General features: G+C 39.5%; 1 protein-coding gene across 13 annotated transcripts in view; it reads right to left on the bottom strand.

Annotated features, from left to right (window-relative positions):
- The window catches only part of kcnt1b (potassium sodium-activated channel subfamily T member 1b), a 123,334-nt gene that overhangs the window by 64,856 nt on the left and 35,992 nt on the right, over positions 1 to 22,486 (bottom strand). For 12 of the 13 annotated variants that reach the window (XM_088076470.1, XM_088076479.1, XM_088076472.1 and 9 more), the window contains 2 exons: positions 3,843 to 3,922; positions 1,777 to 1,876 (listed from right to left, as the gene is read on the bottom strand). In XM_088076470.1, the coding sequence (XP_087932596.1) occupies positions 1,777 to 1,876; positions 3,843 to 3,922 (180 nt within the window). Of the gene's footprint in view, positions 1 to 1,776; positions 1,877 to 3,842; positions 3,923 to 16,668; positions 16,708 to 22,486 lie in introns of all 13 variants that reach the window. The other variant, XM_088076476.1, reaches the window with a different exon arrangement.

Genomic DNA, 22,486 nt, shown 5'->3' with positions numbered 1-22,486 from the left:
CTGTCTAATATAGAAATCATATATCGACGGGGGAACAGACTTTAACAACACACCAGCAAAGAAACCTGGAATCCCCAGTATGGTTTGGCCAGTGTAAAAATTTTCAAACTGAAGATAAGAGCTGGACCAGACCGCTCTGAGGAATTTTACCACCAGGTGTCGCACTTGACCCAGCAGATGCCCCTTGGTGGAATGTAAAGACACTGTGTCCCAACAGCAAAAGAGTATCAGACCATAACCACCACCAAGTTTCATTGGATCACATTGGATCCTTTTAAAAAGTGCACTTGTGTTACATCAAGTACACAAACCATGTCCCTATCAGCTGTACGCTCAAGATCAGACCGGTGTAGACACGTAAAAGGTGGGCAAGTATCGTTGCTACCTTCCAACATTTGTGCCTTCTAAACAGAAAATACGTTTTGTATTGTGATATTATTTGAAAATGACAATACAGTTGACAGCAAGTGGGATGTTATCAGTGAAGGTCAATTATTAGAAACTGTCAGCTCCCTGGTGATCACCCTCCAGCCAGCCTCCACCTTATTTTGATTTTTGCAGTGACATGAGAAAGTATTGTATAGATAACTCCTGATTTTTAGCCATTCTTTGCCCATTGCGGTGCTTTCAAAGCGAGCGGCAGGAATAAATAGAGATAAGGCATCAGCGCACTGTGTCGCTCACGGTCTGTCAGGACACCTTTTTCATCAGCTTCAAATCTCAATTGCTGAAACTTTGGCACAGTTTTAGTTTTCACGAGAGACTAACTCAGTCATGTCTCATCACCAAAATAAAACACACAAACCTTTTAGTAAACAAACACAACTTGTGCCATGTGCATCTTCCCTTATTCCACCTCTACTAAAATTTGATCTTCTTAATTTTGCTTGCCTTGTTATGGCAGTAAAATACAAACAGCCTGTTAGACACTGGTGGCTCTGTTAGGCTGTCTATAAAAAAAAGATATTATGTTAATGACATTGTCATAAAGCATATTGCTAATGCAATAAAAGTTGGATTTAGCACTTTTTTTTTTTTTTATGCCGTCAGCAGAGTTTGCTGATGTCGGTCGAGATTTTGGTGCACAACAGATTCATCATCTGAGTCTGGGTCTAACTGAGGCCCAAACATGTACTGCTGAATCCCCAATTTTTCCTCTAACGCAAACATTATCCGTGTTGATGCTTATCCCTCTTTCACAGCTCAACCGAGCACTAGTCTTGTAAACGATACCTATCTTCACACTTCAGTTTATTGCTTTGTCAGCGCTGGAAATCACACAATGTCAGTGGCGTAAATGTTGGGCGTACATTTTAAGTTTTTAGTTGTAGGACTAATGCTAAATTAGAAAAAAAACCTCTTAGACATATTCAAAATGTTGAAAGCCACGTTTGAGTGAGAATAAATATGCTCTGCTCTCACATCTTTCACATTTGTTGTTTTATGCACATGGCAAGGGGTAAATATTCTTGGAAAATCCCTCTGGCATATGGCAAGTCATCTGGCTGATTTGGAATATAAAACAAGAAGAAAACGATAGATAGCATTAAATGTGATTAGGAGAAAGCTGCACACAAAAACAGTCTCTGGATGGTAATATCTTTTTCTTAAAAAAAAAGATGTCACTAAGTAAAAGTGCTTAGCATCAGATATATTCTCAAAACAAACAACAAAAAAAGGAGCATGGCAAATCATGTAAAAAAGCAACTATCCAGAAAAAATGGTCACATCCTGTCATTGATGAGTGAGGTGGAAACTGCTGAGTGTGATGCTCACCCTGGGTTGCAGTTGTCGGGGTTATCCAGGCTGACTCTCACAATGTAGAGGGCACAGGTGAGAATCTTCAGTGAGAAGTTGAACAGGCGGATTCTCAGGCCTGAGGCACAAAAAAGTAATACATATCCTTTAACTTGACTGAAATAATGGTCGGCACCCTCTCTAATATCATTTCACACATTTCTACACTTATTTACTTACCTCATCCTTCCAATCACCAGATGTATATTAATAAGTCACCCTGTGTTATTTTGAATTTGTGAAAAACAAGCAAAGAATCCCAAAACATTCAGAGAAAATTCTTGATGATTTGAAGTAAAAGGGATCCACGTTTAGCAACAGCAAAACTATATCAAAACAAACTCCAACACAACTGGTGCAGTATGATGCAAGTCTCATTTATCCAGTTGTAATTCGTTTGTGTAATAGTATGACTTTGGTGTTTTTAAGAATTAGTCTTGATTCAGCTTAGTCAAACAACATAAAAAACTACTGATCACACCAATCTTAGACCAGCAGCTCCTGTGTTCAGCGAGGTAAAATTACCATTTTTATCATTACAGTCTGACTTTGAAAAGAGCATGGATAGGTTTCGGTCTGAGTTCATTTTTTTGGTCAGAAAGGGCTGTTTGTTTGGGAAATACTGAGCATATGACTAGATAAATGAGCCTTGAATTATAATGCTTGAGTTGTGTGACAACAGTGTGTGTAAACAGATGTTTTGCTGTTGTTAAACGTGGACCTCAATGACTTTAATTCATCAAAAATCTTTATTTTTGGATTCTACATTCACCACAGGCATGCAAGAAAACAACCTCTTCATTAATACAACGTAACACTGGGTGAATAACTGATATACAAATGGTCATCTGGGGGCGACGTATTCTTTTAAGTTCAGTTATGACCGTCTCTGTTTTTCTGAGTCCAATGCTGATGACGGATGCAGCAGATCTCGTCTCAGTAGGAAGTTGACACTGCTTTAACACCAGTTGTTTAGGTGAATAATGCCTTTAGTGAAAGGCCTAAAGAGACTATATCTGTTGAAGCCCTGAAGCATAACTAATGTAGTTCTACGCTGCTCTGGCACCCTGTCACAACAGATTTCCTCTGACGCATGGCTTTCAAATCCTCTCAGAATAACACAAAATAACATCAGCACTTTTATGGGCTTTGAGTATGAAAAAAAGGATCACACAGAGAGATAAATGACTGGTGGGATTTGACAAAAGTAGACGAGAATGATAATAATGTTTGTGGAATCACAATTTTCTGTTTGAATAAGTGCAGGCATATCCTAATAAGGACACACCACTGAATGTGCACGATAGAAACTTGGCTGCAGACATGCTTGCTGGGCAGAGGGTGGTGCTAGTTGTATTACTCATTTTCAATCAGCCTTAGCACCTGCTTAATTTCTCGTGACATGACCTCTTAAGAAGAAGCCAGTGTCAATGTTAAAATGATTTGAAACTGGACAAACAAAGAGTGCTGCAACGGCGCAGGGCAACAGACCCCTGCAGCCAAGCAAGACATTTTCATTAGAGCCTGTAGTTTTATGTCAAACACTGTGGTGGCTTGGTGACATTGACAAGTTGGGGGAAAGACAGCAGGGCTGTGTCATTGCAGAGGATATGATAACGACATGTTCTGCCAGAGACACAGAGTTCCCATAGTGAACATTTTCACAACTAGATGCAAACGAGTGGCTTCCAGACACAATGCACATAACCACTGAGTCTTTCTCAGAGACATTGTGGCATCACCAGTCTTATCTCCTGTTGGAAAAAACACTGCAGCGCTGCCTCGTTTCTCAGCAAATGAGCCATACTCTTCTGTCCTTGCAGCGCCACAGCATGCACACCCAAATATACAATGTTTTACAATGAGGCACCTAATGTAATAATGAAACCCAACTGAGATGGGAATATGCGTCATTACCGACTGCAATTTCCTGAATTATGAGTTTATTTGTTCATTTAGGTCTGGGTGTATCTAGTGGCAGCATGGTTCTTGGCATTAGGATAAGAGAGGAGAGTGGGGTGATGTTCCCTGTCGGCTGTACTTACTTGACCTTTGGTTTTTGATGAAGAAAAGCTTCAGCCTCTCCTTGAAGGTGTTTTCGTTCACATAGAACTCCACCTGCACCCTGTGGGGAGCAGTGACAAGATGTCAGCGTAAATGTAAACAGGTGAGCATGCACACAGCATCTCCTGCCATCAGATATATACACACAGAAATGAACAGAAAACACATGATCAAACAGCGTAAATCTAATCACAGTATAATATAATCAGGTGTGAGTCGTGGCAGTGGATTTGCATCAGTACCGGACTGTTGAACTCAGCGTCACGTTCTGTAATTGCAACAACACGTGGCAATTGTTGTGGTCCAGGCACATTCACACGTGTAATCATGTTTACATCCAGGCTGCAGGTGCCAAGACAATACCAAAGCGTCAGTGTGGATACCAAAACTAAGGTCAGTTGTATTGCACCTATCCTCCAACCACTTACAGCACATTAACACTACATGTCACATTCACCTGCTCACACACATTAAACTGGTGGTTAAGGATACCATAAAAGGTACAAAGACTCAGTTTAAACATTCATATGCATTCACACACTAACAGCACAGCCATCAGGAACAATTTTAGGTCCAGCATCTTGGCCACAGATACTTCAGCGTGCAGATTGGAGGGGTCAGGGATTGAACCCTTGATCTTCTGACAGCGTGGTGGATGACCAACTCTACCTTCTGAGTCACAGCTGCCCTTTGATATACTAGATTTTGAGGAATTTAAACCTGTTTTGTGACAAAACTCAACACATTTAGCAAAATATGTCACGTTTTGCATATGTTGAAATTCTATATTTTACTTATTGTCAACAAATAAAACCTTTGACGACCTGGTCCTACTCTAAGTTTGGTCTGTACAGCTACAACCAGACACAGCTTATTTCTCTGTGCAATAGACTTCCATGTTAATCTGTTAAAAACACACAGATTAGCCAAACTGTTGCACTGAGCAGAAGGAAGCTGCTTGGAGGAAGAGACGCTTTGCCCAGTTAGACTTCTAGAGAATAATATCTTCTGCCCTCTGGATAGAGGTGGTGATTTTACAGTTCACAGCAACTTAATGCGATACAGTCTCTGGTTTTTTGTTTGATATCTAGTGTCTGCAAAAAATGTTATGTTTTTTGATCCAGTATTCGTGTAGTTTGCACTCGGGAACTTTGAGAGCTAATTTAGCTTGTTTACTATGTTACAGGAACGTCCCATTGAACCCTGTTCAAACTCTTTAGTCTTTACAGGAAAAAAAAAGAATGAAATATATTCATATTGCCCAGCCGAATCTGATTTTACTCTGATTTAATTCTAAGTTGAGTAAAGCAAATGTATTCAATGTCAACTTTTAGAACAAGACACGTGGATAGAAGTGGAAGATGCAATTCAGTCAATACATGGGAAGCACTGAGATTTGATACCAAGTGTTTGTTTGCATCCTGCTACTGTACATCTGTTTTTGCAATGACACATCCTGGCAGATAAAAGAAACAAACCAAAAAAAAAACAAAAAAAACAATGGTAATTGTTCCATTCCCATAATCATATTTGGTGAAGATTTCCAGCGGAAAAAGCATGTGCTTTGAGCAAATCTAACACAGGGAACAGCTGTGCAAGGCTCCCTTCTGACTAATTCCATTACCCTCCATTTACAGCCAGCCATTATACACAACAAAATCAGCCTCAGACGCATATGAGCTTGAATCATAATGTGCATCACAGGTGCTTGCTAAATAATGCAGATTATTACATAAATAAAAGGTAATTTTTTCATACACTAACAAGCTTTTAATGATCAATCAGCTGTGAGTCACACTGTGAGGTATAAGGTGCACAAGACATGACTCACAAGCTAAGGTAAGGATTTTTGTAATTACTCCATTGGCACATTAATCCAATTTCATCAATTTGTGTGTGAAACAGGGACTCAGGGGCGGTTTCATAATTTCTATTATATTATATTTCATGTACAAATTTAGTGCCCAACCACACAATCTGAAATGTTGCTTACAGTTTGTATCACTTGTGTTGAGGCTATTTTCTCAACGTAACTAAGTGAGAACATGAGCAGACAGCCTTGTTTATATTAAGCATCAACATAAAAGCATCCATTAACAATTTTCAATCAGCTTCCTCTAAAAAGTACAGTACGTCAAATCAAACAGTTTGTCTTCTCGCTCATGACGCATACACAATGACAAATCCAAAGCTATTAAAGGTTTGTGTGAACATAATGGACTGTCTTGGGAGCTTGACCGAAGGGCCGCTAAAGCACGAATGATGATGTATCTACTGTCGACAGGTTGGATAAATGCAAGTAGGTCTTAACAGTTTCTGTAATGCAGAGAGCTTGTTGTCACTAATGAGCATGGAGAGGAAGTAATAATGGTCTTGTGGTTCCAGAAGGGACCCTTAAAGCCCTCTACCTTGTCTGACAAAATGAGTACAGGGTGCAAAAAGACAAGAGAGGAAAGAGCAGAAGGGCAATTACAGCAGCCACGACTCGAGGGAGGTGTGTATATGGAGATAAAGAGTGTAGGTGGAAGAAAAGAACATGAGATATGCACCATCTCCCAGCTATTCCCCTCTCTCCCCCTCCCGGCTTTATTGCCATGGAGACAGCTTCCGAGGCAGGAAATGTTCACGGTTTCCAGTACAAGGAATTAGCCGTAGCTACATGCATACACACAATGACATTTTCCCACCCCCGTGACTCCATCCTGTCGAAACACACAGTTACATGAAACCCACATAAACCAAGTGTATTGACTGCGCCATCACCGAAGGAGCAGTAAAAGACTGCCATAAAGGCTAATGGTGGCGAATCAGGCAATCAATAACGTGTGTCGTCTCCAGTGACAAAGCTGATACAACAAACGTTGACAACACCGACACAGGATTCATGTTTACCCAGCTTGCCTGCAGTTACCTGCAATTACACTTCATATAGGAAACGTGAACATAGCAAAACCTGAAACGTGACACCAACGTAAACTGACACACTGCTTTCTTTGTTATTTGGCATCGGCTTGATGACACAAGAGGAGAAAAAAAAAGCCTAATGACCCTGGTTTATTTTGTATGGATAGGGCTGAAAACCATGTATAGTAGTAGCATGTCCCGTCTTTTAAAAATGTTTTTAAGTAAGGATTTCTGTATTAAGACCCATATAGCGCAGTCCAGAAGGAAAGAGACATATTTTCTCTTGGGTTGGCTCTGTGCTCCATTGCATTTTTATTCAAAACAAAAGAAATGATTATGCTAATAAAGGGGCAGTTTGTATTTTTTTGAAGAGGGGTTGTATGAGGTACTTACCCAGTGTACTACATACAGTGGATGTCAATGGGCACACACCCAGTTTGGAGGAACAGCAGGAGTGGACGAGAGCAGGAGCAAAACTCAAAAAAGTCCCACCATTGCCATGTCAGAGTTATTGTCAATTTAGCATCTTTCTCATCAGATTTGATGACGTTTAAGACCTCTTCAGGTATTTGTTCTTCAAAAAAAAACAAAAAAAAAAAAAAACAAAACAAAGAATTTAAACAAATCTAGTGAGTTTTGGGCAGACCTTGACTTCTCTCCCATATTCATAATTTATCATTTTTATTTTTTTTTTTAAGAAAGGACACTCATAACAACCTTGAAGAGTGTAAACGATATGTTTATTCTAAATTGTTTTGTATTCTCAACATTTTATTTTTATACACAAAGTTTAAAAGAGTGAGTTTATTCCAAGCTCTGGGTGCACTTTCCATGACACCGAAGTCCCATGCTCTATATAATAGCCTTCATAAAAAGTTTTGGAGACTAGAGGTAGATTTACAGATTTTTAAGGTTGTTGTGTCCTTTGATTTGGAATTTTGTGTCCAAACTTTCAGACCACAGTGCTGGTGTTTTTGACCACTTAGGCAAAGTTGAGCCCCTAACTTTTATCTGTGTTAACACAACGACAAACACCAGAACATAAATGATGATAGTGTTTATGCCAGGCACTGTGTCTTCTGTCATGTTTCTCAGTAGCTCCAACTGCTGCTACAAATAGCACCTCTTCCACACTTGACGACTGCCAGCACCGGCAGACCTACAGCAATACCTTTTAAGTACTCACGCTCTTTTCTTTGGCATCTCTGTAGTCTGCAAAGCATCAGCACCAATCTGTGGACATTAGCCAGACTTTGCAAATATAAACACGAGCACTTTGAATATCCAAGAAGTCGGACAGCATCTACAACAGGTCGGTACTCCTTAACATTAGAAGGAGACACTAAACTTTAAAGACAGTAGGTAAGGCAAATGCCAGGAATATTTGCACATAGTCACAATAGATGGAGAATGACCTCAATTAACAAGTGTACATTGTATATAGAGCCTTTGGTACCTACTACAGCCTAATGATTTTGTCTTCCTCCAGAGTTTAAAGCTCTAATAAAAGACTGATTCACAAAAGGGTGCAATTGCTTTTATGCACCTGTTGTCCCTGACTCTTTTTAATGTGCTCTGTCTGTTTTTGACATGCTGTTTTTATTACATTTTGTAACCCTGTAATGGCGAGCTGTCTTGGCCAGGTCTCCATCATAAAAGAGATTCAAATCTCACGGGACTTTCTGACAGAACAAAACCTCAGCGCAGCTGCGCAGTTTGTCCCCTCCAGCTCTTACAGTCAAGATGACAAAAAAGCTAACAAAAACAGACACTAATTCATCTCGTATCGTGCCCAACTTTAGTGGATCATAACATATTGGGTTCGGAATGAATCTGCAGATGAACCACTTCATAAGATCAAACTTTTAAGGATGGCAGCTTTGTAGCCATGATGAAAGCAAACTGTGGCTTGCAACAGTCGGTAAGGCTTGTTATTTTCAGCCAAACTCAGTTCTGGAAAATTTGTAGCCCCTCCTGGCAGGTTAAAAGGAGTGACAGGTCAGCAGTCGATGACAGTATGAAATAGTCAATAAAACAGGTTTTTCAACAATTATGAATCACCACACGAGAGGTCCTTGAGCATCCATCATACACACACAAATACACGGAGGACACCATGACCACTGCCAGTGATAGGATTACAATTTTATGCACCCTTGCCTGAAACACAGAGCAACAACTGTAGACTCTGTAAATAACATCATAAACAGCTTGTTGACCTCGGGATAATTTGGCTGACAGAACAGAGCTATTCAAATGGCTGCATTTACTCTAGTGATGGAAAAAAAATACATATCGTTGAACAGCTGCCAGATGCTGTGCACCATATGGAATATTTGCGCTGCAGGGGCAAGCACCGGCGAACAGTATCAGTTAGCCAAATGCAACGTCACCTGGGGCTTAAGTGATCATGGGAGGAAGCTACAACATGTGTCACTCCTGAGATTCTTATCAAAGCAGTAATCGAATCCTGTCTGATCTTGTTGAAGGCATTATAAAGTGAACGATCAACATAAATAACTGCATAGCTAAATAACTGAATTAACCCAAGTGTTAGCAGAGCAACAAATGTGGAAAATATGAGCCCAGTCATCTCTGACCAGAGTTAAACTGCACAATGTGTCATGGTTTACAATAAGATCCAGCCTTTAGAGCACAGAACAGTGAGCACCCAACCCCACTGTCTTATTTTTCTCTTTGGTTATTTATTACCTACTTTAAAAAAAAAAAAAAAAATAGCATTATTACTATATTAATTACTGATTATTTTGCATATAGAGTATTACACACACACACACCCACATATATATATATATATATACCCCTTCATTATTTATATTCTGCATTCTCCTCTTAGTGTTACTCGCTCAGCCCCTTTTATCTCTCTTCTCTTTCAGCTGCAGAAAAGCGTGTACTTAAATACATGAACATGAGTAATCTTAATTTACAACCACAGCATAGTAAATCAACTGGTTTGCATAAAAACAACAGAAAGAATACTACAATGCCTGAATTTCATCTGCATGTTTGTTTTTGTTTATTTGTTTGTTGTTTTTCTGTCTTGTCTATATTCCCATCTCTGTCTCTGTCTCTCTATCCCCATTTATGTACTGTCAATACCATGTCTTTGTTATGTTTTGTGTAAGGCCCTTTGCACTCGCTATTTTTGCACTCACTAATTCTGTTTTATTTTTTGTACTGCCCTTTGCACTCACTTAAAAAAAAGAAAAAAGAAAAGTAATGCTGGACAACATCTTGTCTTGTAAACACTATGACAAGATTTTTTCTTCACAACCTGAATACAGTTTATTTTCAGATTTCAGGTTTGCTCTGTCTCCCCTCTCTGACAAAGCAAACAGTTGAAAATAGACTTTTTCCCATGCACCACCCTCAGACGTGTGCCCGATATAAAACCTGCAGGGATTCTAAAAATATTGCACTTGGATATGAATATTCAAAAGCCGTGGACGTCTTTATTATCCTCTGCTTCTGTTTCACCGAGTTGCATCTAAACCTTCCCATGGCAAAGATAGTTGTCCAATAGCCTTGTTACAGTGCAAAAATAGTTGAATGGGCTTCAGGCCAGATATACTGCAACTGTAAATGGAAACAGAAGGCAGGAACCTCAAGAGGGAAATGTATCAATTATAGTCAGAATCACCTTAATGAGATCTGGGTGGTTTATGGGCTGACGTGATCAACATGTAAGAGCAGGCAAAGGTCATTTTTGGTCCTTTACGGCATCTGTACACTCTGTAAGTTACTGTATATGTACGTGGGAGTTGTGGAGAGGGTCCTCACTATTCTCTGTAATGCACATGATGCGTTCAAGGACCCAGAAAACCCTGAAGCATTCACTAGTGTAAGTGCTCAGTGGCATAATTTATTATGAAAGACGCCGACTCAAAGCAGCTTTCACATGTCTCTCAAGGTCTGTCAAGGATTTCTGACACAAATGTGCAGCTAGAGTAGTGAGTGCTGTTCACTTTATGGTTGACTACACTGTTTGGGTAATAAATTAATGTTGCTGTTGACTGAAGTGAAGGCTTCAAGAGTGCTGGAGATAAATTGCTGAATAGCTGGATAACACGCCATGTAGTCCCTGAAAAAGGCAAATTCACACAAAAGAGACGTTCCTTGTCCCTGAAAAGCTCAGAGAATAACAGAACATGGCCAACCCCAGAAACTCTTGAAAATGAAGAGGGTTTTTCAAACAGTGAAGTGCTTTGAAAGCAGAACTAAAACAGACCAACTTTCCAAAGGATTAATGGATATTTCTGCAAAAGAATCAGTATTTCTATGGAAGGTGATTTTAAAGATCCATATCACATCCCCTCGATGTTAAGACTCAGTCAGCTCCATAAAAAGTACAGAGGCCTCAGTGCCTGAATGTTTGAGGCTGTCAGATTGGACGATGTCATATTTGAGGCCTTGTAAAAAGGCCACAAAAGGGTTCTTTACAAGAGTTGATGGCTTAGCATGAATCTTTATCAGACGTCTATCAAAAGAAAGTGAACCGGGCATCAAACTATTAATAGTAAAGCTCAGAAAAAAACACAGATGGCCTGGTGTAATTTGAGGAAACTAGGCGCAAGTATGACATTGACGGAAAATATTCTTACAAATGCCTTCAACCCAGAAACTTTACGCTAGAATGAGTTGAATTAATGTCCTGACTAAATTCTTAAACGTGAATTTAATTTGGAAGAAAAGGTGTCAAAGGATTGTTTAAGTTAAGGGGTGAAGACCCTGGGACCATCAGAGGACTGAGAATCAGTATATACTAACGCCCAATCCACTCAATTAAAACAAAGATTATTACAGTATAAATGGCTAACATGAACATCAAGCTAAATTACATAAATTTAATAACAATATCTAAGATTCATGCACAAAACGTGCTGAGGTTAAGGGCAAACTACTTCATTGTGTTTGGTACTTTAATAGGATAAAATGCCTGTAGAAGGAAGTTAAGAAAGCAATAGAGAAAGACTATTAAAAAAATATATTCTATCGACCATGGGTTGTTTTTTATAGGGCTATACCCAAAAGACCACAATTGTGCCAAAGTAAACAAGCAATGATAGCTAAGTGTCTCCTGTGCACCAAAAGATTGATCGCAATATTTTAGAAAAAGAGCAACAGACTGAGTGTTATATACGGGGTTAAACAATTGCAAATAACTTTTCCTTTAGAGAAAGGGAGGCGTATATGTGAAAAGAGAAACAGGGAATGTTTGAAAAGGTTTGGAGACCATTGACTGCTTTTGTGAAATATATGGATGGATTAATAAATGAAGAGATAGGATTCTGAACATGAGATAGGATGAAAAGGTTTCAGGACTGTCAGTCAGTCATTTTCTGTAACCGCTGGTCCTTGTAAGGGTCGTGGGGGGGCTGGAGCCAATCCCAGCTGTCATCGGGCAGAAGGCGGGGTACACCCTGGACAGTTTGCCAGACTATCGCAGGGCTGACACATATAGATGAACAGCCATACACACTCACAGTCACACCTAAGGGCAATTTAGAGTCATCAATTAACCTGAGCTGCATGTCTTTGGACTGTGGGAGGAAGCCGGGGACCCTGGAGAGAACCCACACGGACACGGGGAGAACATGCAAACTCCACCCCGTTCCAACCGGGATTTGAACCAGGGACCCTCTTGCTGTGAGGCAACAGTGCTAACCACAAAGCCACTGTGCCGCCCTGGTTTCAGGACTGCTTTTGTAAAATGTTCGGCTCTATCAGATGATGAAGAGGATGAATAAATACTCCCTGATGGAAAGCTTGGAAGTTGGTTTATGTGAGCTTTTAGGATTTATGCATGTACAAAAAATGAGAGATATCTGTATGTCTTTGTTCCAGATGGTATTGTGGTGGATGGAGTGTGGCACTGACAAAGGCAATTCCCACTTTCGGACTGTCCAATAAATTTGAAATCCCATCCAACCAAGTATTCAATGTGAACTGCTCACCTGGTGTAGGTTGACTATATATGAGTGTGCCAGTTCATCTTTGCTCTCTTTGACTCTGAAGAAGACTCAGTGACATCGAAACATTAGTTTGTTTGCACAACTAAAGAAGTTTCTTTCTTCTCCCTTGAAAAGTCTCTGTCTTCGAGCCGAGATGCACCTGATTTGGCTGCATGCTGTCGGATGATACGCGGGAAACCCTGTTTCAACTGTACAAGCCGTGGTTGGCTTTATGTTTGAGAAGTTGCTCTAAGTGATTTTTGGCCATTTGTTTCTTGTTGTATACATATCACCATGTATATGGATCATTTCTAAAATAATCCTAAAACGGCACATGAATTTGACCTTAGTCTAATGTCACATTTTTAAGACAGAGTGAGTTAAAAAAAGAAAAGAGGAGAAAAAAGATGCCCCAAGCATTGTTTTAAAGGGAAGGAGACCTCTAAAATGTTTCAAAGAGCAAGAACGTGTAGAGAGAACCTAAAAGGAACATCATTGATGTTGAAAGATGCCTTTGAAAGTCACTTCTCCCTCCCCTACAGTACAGTCATCTGTTTTACAGAGTAAATGATGATGGCAGTAATTCTCACCAGAGTGTGAAATTGTTCAAATGAAAGTGCAGTTTCAGCAAATTTGAATGTTTCATAAACTAATGGCAACCACTAGAACAAAAAAGCTACATATAACTCTGATAACAAATGCATATTCTGACCAAGGCAGAATCAAAAGAAAACTGGGATGCATTAAATGAAACTTCCTTCTAAATGTATGAAAGGAAACCTCTGTAGATAAACATGGAAGACTGGCTTGTTAAACAAAAAGAGATCTAGTCAGTATCCTTCAAAGGAGAGTATCGCTTTTACTGCGAAAAGTTTTACAACTGCTCAGTTTATTTGACTTTTCAATGAACTGTCAATATATGTCCTGTTTTTTTCCCACACGGTACCTTCTCAGAAAAAGAGATGTACTCATATCACAGCAATGAAAGTTTGTCATTTGAAAAGATACTGGTAGCAGCATTATGAATGAAGGTCATGCAGTGACAGATTAAGCCTTCAAAAATGAACATTTCTTTTACATCGTGTTACAGAAAAAGAAAACCACCTCTAGATACTTTTACTATTACCAGTCTGATGTTTAATGCATTGCAAGAAGTATTTTGTTATAAAAACCTGCTGCCTACCAAATGTAGCAACTCTTGGTCTCAAGATCATCCATACTGAGAGGAACCAACCGAGGTTGTCGGAGCACCCACTGAGACTGCACCTCGATGCAGAGATGAAACCAAACATTGTGGTTTTCTGAACATGCAATGACAGACATGCCCCATACTGAGCTGAAACCAAAACCCAACATTTCCTGTGATGTTATCAAACAGCGACAGGAAGTACCTCAGTGTCACGTCAGATATTTGTGTTAGGGTGAAAAACGTAGTTGTTCCAGAAAAGCAAGGTAGTAGATGTATATGTGTTTGTGTCAGTGTTTATGAACCTTAGTCCCTTTAACAAGATAACACAAATGCTGTTTCCTCCATTAGCCTAAAATTCTAAATAAAGGATCACCATTAGAGGACAACAGTGATGAAAGAAACACTTGCATGTCAAAACCTGCTTATAGCTCACCACTCAGCACATCCCCAAGGATCACAATCCATTTTCCAGCTGTAGCACAGCCCCAGCAAACACCACACTCAAGCATCACCCTGCTGCAGCTGAGTGGTGAAACCTCTGCAGAGGGTCTGCTATTGACATACAGAACTGGACCCACGTATTGACTACATAGACCGTATAGAGTAGTAGTCTACTTGGAGATCAACAGAATCTGAGAGGCATGCCAGCTTGATTGACAGGTGTGTCAGCCTATGACAGAGAGCTCGTTGCTTGTTCTTTCCGCTTTAGCTTGATGTGAAACTAGGATTTTGTGGCCTCATTAAAAGCCAAGATCACTACAGGTCATGAGCCTAACTGAGCTCTTCAACAGAAGAAATATCTGTTCTTCTAAACCAATGGCTAAATCATTTGCACTTAAAAACTAATAGGTTTAGCAGGAAGAGAACCATAAGGGGGCCCAGAGGCACCATTAATCAATTTCTAAGTCATACATATACAAGCTTTTGGTACTGAAAGAAAAATGGCCCTCGTAAACAATGATTGGATCTTTGGTTCTGTTTTCTGGTGCCTCAGGTTTTCACTGCAGCCAAACACCAACAAGTGACACATTAGCTGTGTAGCTAAACAAAACCTTTTAATTGCATACTTTTTATTTTTACTTTTAGTACATACTGCAGCTGCCCTTACAAAGTACTGTTGAATGCCGGATGCACACAGTTGGGACATACGACTTTACCAGAGCACTGCAGCCTGAACTCTCAGCCAAATGCTCATATATTCGCTGCCTGGTAGATAAAATGAAACACCTTTCACCGAGCTCACCAGAGAAAGAGGTCTACCTGGAGAGCTCTGCTGTTGGTACTTATGTAGTTTTAACTTTTAAGTTATATCTACATTCACTGTAAATTCTAATATGCAGTCACATTTTTAACAGTATCGTGACATACGGACTACTCCGTCATTGTTATTGTCTTAGTTATGTTCTTTCACACTGTTGTCCGTCATTGTGGCTTCTGTCAGCTGTCAATCAGCTGTCATCTGTCTGCAACTCAGCCAGTGTAATGAATCTTGTTCTGCACAGAAGATTGTTGTTTAAAATTTCCAGAAAGGTATGCAGTAACTACTTACAATTATCTTGGGAGCAGGACCATTTGAAAAGGGGCAAGTAAAAGTTCCCTTTGCGTAAGCAGATTTCAACAAAAAAAAAAAAAAAAAAACCCATTAAAGATAAACCCTAGGTCGCCATGATCAACTTCTTATATCACCACATCTCTGCAGCTTGAATGTAGTAAAGTCCTGGTCAAACAGCAACCTCTGAGGCTGAAAAATGAAGCCAACACAGAAGTCCCAAAAACTGCAGTTCTTTACATGGTCACGTGAGATTGGCTCCAGAAGTCAGTCAATCCATACCCACGCTAAAATGCCCAGCTTTTATATCTCACGTTTATATTTAATTAAGGTTTAAAGTATTGTATAATCAAGGGTGGGCTGCTTTGAGTGACAGGCTATCTGCTGATAGTGTCCTTCACAGTCAGATACACGCCTCGCTTTTAACTGTACCAGTCTCTTGCTCAAATATGGTCACTTCTGGCTCCAAAATAAAATGATGGCCACAGCCACAATGCCGAACTTGAGACTTCAAAACAACAGTCCACAAACCAATGGGTGACAACATAGTTGCTACGTCCATTACTTTTACAGTTTATGGTCCTGGTACGCAATTATAAACTTTTGTATGGCATTGCATGCACAGTGCACAGTGAGTACAACACAAATAATTGACATGTTGGTGTTTTCTGCATCTATATCTCCAAAATAACCACACATTCTAGCTTATACAGAGACTCTCATCTCTGTTCACATGATTAATGGTTCAAGCCCATATCTTGCATTGACAACAGTGACAGAGTGAAGACTGGTGTGTGCATTCAGTTGAGAGACAGGTAATACACCTGGAATAAGTTGATAAAAACACACAAGCTGCCTTTTCACCATTTACTGTGATGTGATCGAATGTGACAAAAATCTGTGTCAAGTTAAGTGTTTCCTTTGAACCACAAGCAGTGTTGAAAAGGCAGCTGCACATGAATGGCTTTTTCTCAGCATTCTGCACCATAATGATAACAATCATTGCCCACGTTACAAATAACGTACGTGTAATGGTAATATTACATCCAAGACATTATGACCACAACCAATCTGCAAAATCCAAGGTGAACACTGCTACGTATGAGATTTGGTGCTCTCAAATCAGTCCTGTGTACAGTTACCGTTGAAGACACAATCCATGCCATGCAAGCATGATGCTGCCAGGGACTTACTGGGCATTGGTTGAGTCCATACTGTATTCCTCTTGATACCTGGACGCAGCACACATGGACACAGATAGGCAAAGGTTAGGAGAGAGCGGGGTCGGGAAGCCAGGAGAGGGAAGGAAAGAGCAAGAAAAGGATGCCACTCAGGATGCCACTGAGATATAGTTGCATTCACTTGCAATTTGAGTCAGAATGCAACTATCTCATAACCTTGAGGGAGAATCTGAACACAGTTAGTGCAACAAGAAAGCCCAAGATCTGATACTGTGTTCAATAGTTGACTTCAGATTAGATCTTGCATTTTAGCAGCTGTTTCTTATTGCACAGTTGAAGCCTACTGTCAAGACTTTTCCACCAAGGTTTCACTGAGTCACCTTCAAACTCCACATACAAGCAAATATAAACATGTATTGGACTGCATCTGAGCTCCGCAGGAAACACAAAATGTATTTCACTACGAACTCGCAGAGTGCATGCAAGGCAAAACATTAGGTTAATAAAAAAAATAAACAATTCTTCAGCTGACTAAAGAACAGATGGGACAGTTAATGCAAACCACAGGGGATCAGTGGACACACACCCTCGTGGTAAACCTCATATGTTGAGACGACCACGGATAAAAGGAAATGTGTAACACTGAGGGAACTGACAGACAGAGAGAGACGCACCCATATATTGATTTTAATGACTAAGACAAAGACTGTTCTGGTAGACTAGGGGTCAAAGATTAAACACACAGGTTAATTTGATGCAGAACAAATTGACTTGTGCACTCTATAACTATGACTTCCTTTGGAAACCAATTACTGAGGCTGAACTACAGAGATGCAGTATTTTGGTATGTAATTTTCCTCTTAGTTGTGTACAAACATTTTTTTAAATATTCAAAATGCAAACAAGGCCAACCCAATTATTACACAGGGACAAGTAACACAGCACAACATGGACTTCTGGGCTGAGTCAGAAGCCCACAACGAGGCGGTGATTCAGGCAACGGACAGTTAACTTGGTGTGACTAATAGCATTAATTGTGAAATTAAGCCATCGTTAATGTTATTACTTACATTTATGCCCTTCCTGCTATTACAAGTCAAATGCCTGCTGCAAGAGAACACAAAAGTTCCCCAATCTTCTTACAGAAATGATATACATAATAAGATAAATATGAGAGAACAAACACCAGAACTTTTGTACCACTTCTTCTTTTTTTATACCATCCAGAAAACATCTGATATTTTACTACACACTGTATAAATTTAGTACTTTTATAATAAGATTATTGATTTTAGTGTTGGACCATAGTTGTTAACAGCCCATGTAACTACAAATATAGTTATGTGCCATTTAAAAGATGTGGGTGGTTTGTTTGGGAGCAATTTAAACAAAATACTCAAGTTTGAACATTTTAATGTGCTCAACACTGTTTTATAGTTAGTTGAAATCAAATGTAGGTCTGGAATTACTATGAACGGACATACCATTTATAAGGGGTGGAAACCTGCAACAATATCTCCCAAAACTTAATATCACCAAAAACTGAATTATTATTTAAATTGGTATTACTTCTATAGGTTTTTGTACTATTCTTACAATTCAAAAACGTGTGTAAGTGCACTGCAAATTTAGTGAGTAAGGGTTCTTCAAGGTCCAGTCAAAAGCATGTCTAAAAATATTGTTTTTGGCAGAAGTGGATGGATACAAATATAAACTAGGTTGATATCTCTTAAAAGCTTGTAAATGATCAAAGTCTGCTGGTCAAAGGTGTAAAAAAGGAAAGCTGAAGGAATCTGTGTCGTAACGAGGCCATTATTTGGCAGCTCAGGCTGTTAACTTTAAAAGTTTTCAACAACACAAGGATCGTCATCAACCCATTAATGCCTTTCTAAAAAGGACTAATGGAGCATCCATTAAACTCAGGAAGTAGTGGGTCACACGAGAGGACCTTCACCTTTCCAATAATTAATCACAAAACTTTTGCGATCTCAACAATAGAGCGCAGTTGATTATTATGGTCCCCAGAAACCAATAAAATAGTCAGCTGTAGGACTCCACTACAGTTCAAAGGGTTTTAATGGAATTTTAACAAATGATTTAGATACACTATGTTCATTTAACTGTAACTTTCTAGTCAGTTTTCCATTTCAAAACACTCAATATTAGGAAAACAATTGATACCTAAATGTATCATTTACTAAAGGTTACTCTCCGTAAGTGACCTTGAATTAAGGGAAAATCATTTCTATGAAAGTTTTAGTTGTCAATCAAACTGTGTGACATTTTAAAATTCAATTCAATTTTCATTAAATTTTACTTTATTTTTTGACCTTTAGTGCACGTCGGAGAGAAACAAAAAATTACAAAAAAGAAGATTGCGATTTTCTGGAAACAGCAAAGTTTAGCTGTATTGAAGAATACACATTTCAGCAACACTTCACTTATTTTCCAGCTATTTAACTGATAAAACTTACTGTGCAAAAACTATTACACTGGTACAATTTCCTACATGTAAACTACCCCTTTAAAAACTTGGTTCAGAAAATAAAAACAGCAATTTGGAAAAGATTAGATTACTTAGCCACTGCATACTGTACTTAACAACAAGATCAACCCCTCTGCTGTGAACACATTGTCCATTTGGTGCCTATTTGACAACACTTTAAGGAGCAATAAAGATGCTATCTGTCTGCAAAGAGCTTTAGCAGTGGAGAGGCTAAGATAAACAGACACTGCCTTTGCCTTCATTAGCTTACAACTGTCACACTCAACACACTGACCCTGTTCCCTCCTCTGTTTCTTCATCACAAACCAAATAAAGTAAAGATTTCTAATATCTGTGCAGTTTGCATCACAATGCCCTTCACATCTCCCTCTTATGTTGATCAAAAACATGCAACAAAGAAGCAGATATTCTCACCTCTGTGCAGCAGATCTGGACTCACGAGTACGAGCTGAGCTCCAGAGACAACAAGTGCAAAGTGACCGGCACTTTTAAAGTATGCTTTCAATTTCACTCACTGAGAACTGCCTCAAGGACTGACTGATGTAAAGTGGGAGGGCCTCACACACAAACACCATCTCTGCAGCAATTTCAAGGGCAAATGGGATTTGTAGTTTTCTATCCATTTACCTGCATTGGGAAGCTTGCCAACATTTCCTCATATACTACAGTTCCCATACTGTTCCTCACATGCCACACATGCGGCTCGGGTTCTCGCCTCCAAAAATATGACCAGTCAGGTTCCAGTAACTTAACGCCTGGTTAAGAGGGAAGACTAACAGCAGCATTCCTATCATGAACAACAAGGTCCTGGTTTGTAGCTTAATTATTCTGTCCATTTGTTAAAGTACTGAGCTGTACACACAGCTGGTACTCTACAAATCCATTCTCACTGAAAATACCTGCTTCTGACTGTCTGGCAAGTGTCCATTAAAACCTTATAATAGCACACCTCACACATTGTTCCGGTCAACAGCTAAAACCTCAGATCTAAATTGGTCCAAAGGTATATCTCATTGCAGGTAACCATAGCAACTGTGCATCTTCAAAGTTGCCAGCTCCAGTGACTCTTGCTTTTGAAAATGACCCAACCAGGTGTTGAAACGACTATGAGCAACCTTGAAAAAATACATGAAGGACAGAAACGTAATTGGAAAAAATATGGAACATGATTTAAAGGGGACTTTTGCCTTTGGCCATGGAATAAGTGCTGCAGAATATAACGGACTTGGCACACTCAGCATCATCCATTATTTTTTGTATATCAGAAAACTTCACCATGTTTTATTGCTGACTTGTAGGACACCAGTTCAGTTCAGAGCTTCAGCAAGTTCGTGTTTAGTAGGGTTGAGCAATAGTATGTCATAGCAACACTATCATCATTGTGGACAAGTTGTGAATCAATAAGCATCTCTGTTTTGTGGATATTTTGTACTGGAATTTGTATTAGATTTTTTTTTTAGATTTAGATTAGATTTTTTAGATTTACAGCATCAGTCTATTTAATTCACTGGATGAGCTCCAAACACATTCCCTGTCTTGTTATTTTGTGTTGCTTTTGCCTCTTAGTCCTCACATTTGTGCAAAAATTGTAACATGATCTCATCCCTACTCGTAATTAGGAATGTAACATTACACCAATCCGGCTCGATATAGTGATGCAATGGTCAATGATCCAATATTATCGATGCAAAATTAATACATCAATACATATCATTATCTCTAAAAGTAAGCCCTTTATTTTGAAATTCCCATGGCATGTTTGTGTCACCATCTCTGTCCAAGCACATCTTCTTCCTTAACATTCAAACAATGCTAGGCAGACAGTGGAAAGCAGCCAAGGATATTTACTGGTGTCGTCTCATGTAAAATGCAGGCCCATGAGTTAAAATTATGATCGTGATATCATATCCCTGTCTAGAGAATTGATTATTGTATTGTGATGAAACTTGTGATTCACACCCCAACTCATCATATCTCATTGCTTGGGCAGAGCACCCACATTATTAGTATGGTCCCAGGGGCAGCCTTTTGAGTTATAACTTTACGGAGAAAGGTCGCTGGATCTTGATGCAGAAGTGGTCCGCAGTAAGTTACTTGAGTTGACACACGTGACCAAGGAACGGTTGGCCTGTTGCCGGTTTAGGCAACAAATCTAATTGGTTAGAGTTAGGAAAAGAACGAAGTTGATGTTAGTCATGTGAGAGGACACATGTTAACAATGACAGTCGTGACAAAAAAATTTAAAGTTGACTTTTATTTTCTCAAGGGACACAAACATACCAGTATCCTGGGTCAAGTCCTGTGCTTGTTAGACCCGTCCACCTCAAAGAGGAATTTCACACTCTTTATAATACATCCGTTGCTCTGAATGTAAGTTAAACATGCAGATAGGTTTACATCGGAGTTGACCGAAAGCCTTGTGCTTCTCAAACAGACGCTAAAGAGGACTCCTGCCGTTACTATAATGAATCCAGGGACACTAACCAAGCAGCATATTTTGATGCCCTGGGAGTGAGACCAGGCTGACAAATTAATTTTCTTTGTACTGAACAGATCCCCCTTTTCCTCATTACTATTTTTCTAAATCTCTGAAAATATCATTGTATAGTTTCATAGAAACAGTGCTCATGATATTGTGTTAACCTCTTGTTGATGCTCTAAGCATCAGCAGATCACTGATGTTGTTCCTGTCCACAAGTGACTAATTAGACACAATGATAACAGCCTTCTACAGAGCTCTCTACCAAGCTTATCATCCAGTCAGAGTGCTATCCTCCCTTTCCTTGCAAACAACAGTGATAATGAAGGACTTTGCTGGTGCCGCTCCGCACTCTGCATAACTCAGGTTGTGAGCTTTTTCTGGAGCGCAGCTCAGATTGAGTTCAGCTGACATCCAAAGCTGACTGTTTGAGCTCTTCAGTTTGGCAGCTCTGCTTGATTTATCCCACATTCTCATTCTTGGCCTAATTGATTCTCTGTTAAACTAATGCTCTCAAGAAGCACGACAAGTGAGACAAAGGGTGCATTCGAGGATTTGCATGTGCATGAGTGCTACATACAAGTACATTTGTACAGTATCTCAGTGCTGCAGAGACTTAGTTAAAGGCCACTTGATACCCAAGGTTTTTTTTAAAGGTTCATGTTGTTAAGGGGGAGGCATAGCAACCAGGGCACTCATTATTTTGCAATTTCAGCTCTCAAGTCAACTGCAGAGAGATTTCATCCGTAATGAACAATAATGATGGACAACATATAATTTACCCAAAGGACGACATTAGAATCCCTCATTAAACCTCGGGTACTCAAATCAAAATGAAAGCATAA

Source organism: Plectropomus leopardus, chromosome 4 (genome assembly GCF_026936395.1).
Source record: "Plectropomus leopardus strain MGB_pleo_1.0 chromosome 4, ASM2693639v1, whole genome shotgun sequence".
Classification (NCBI taxonomy): domain Eukaryota; kingdom Metazoa; phylum Chordata; class Actinopteri; order Perciformes; family Serranidae; genus Plectropomus; species Plectropomus leopardus.
The sequence above is the reverse complement of the archived record's forward strand: the minus strand, read 5'-3'. Positions and strand labels throughout refer to the sequence as shown.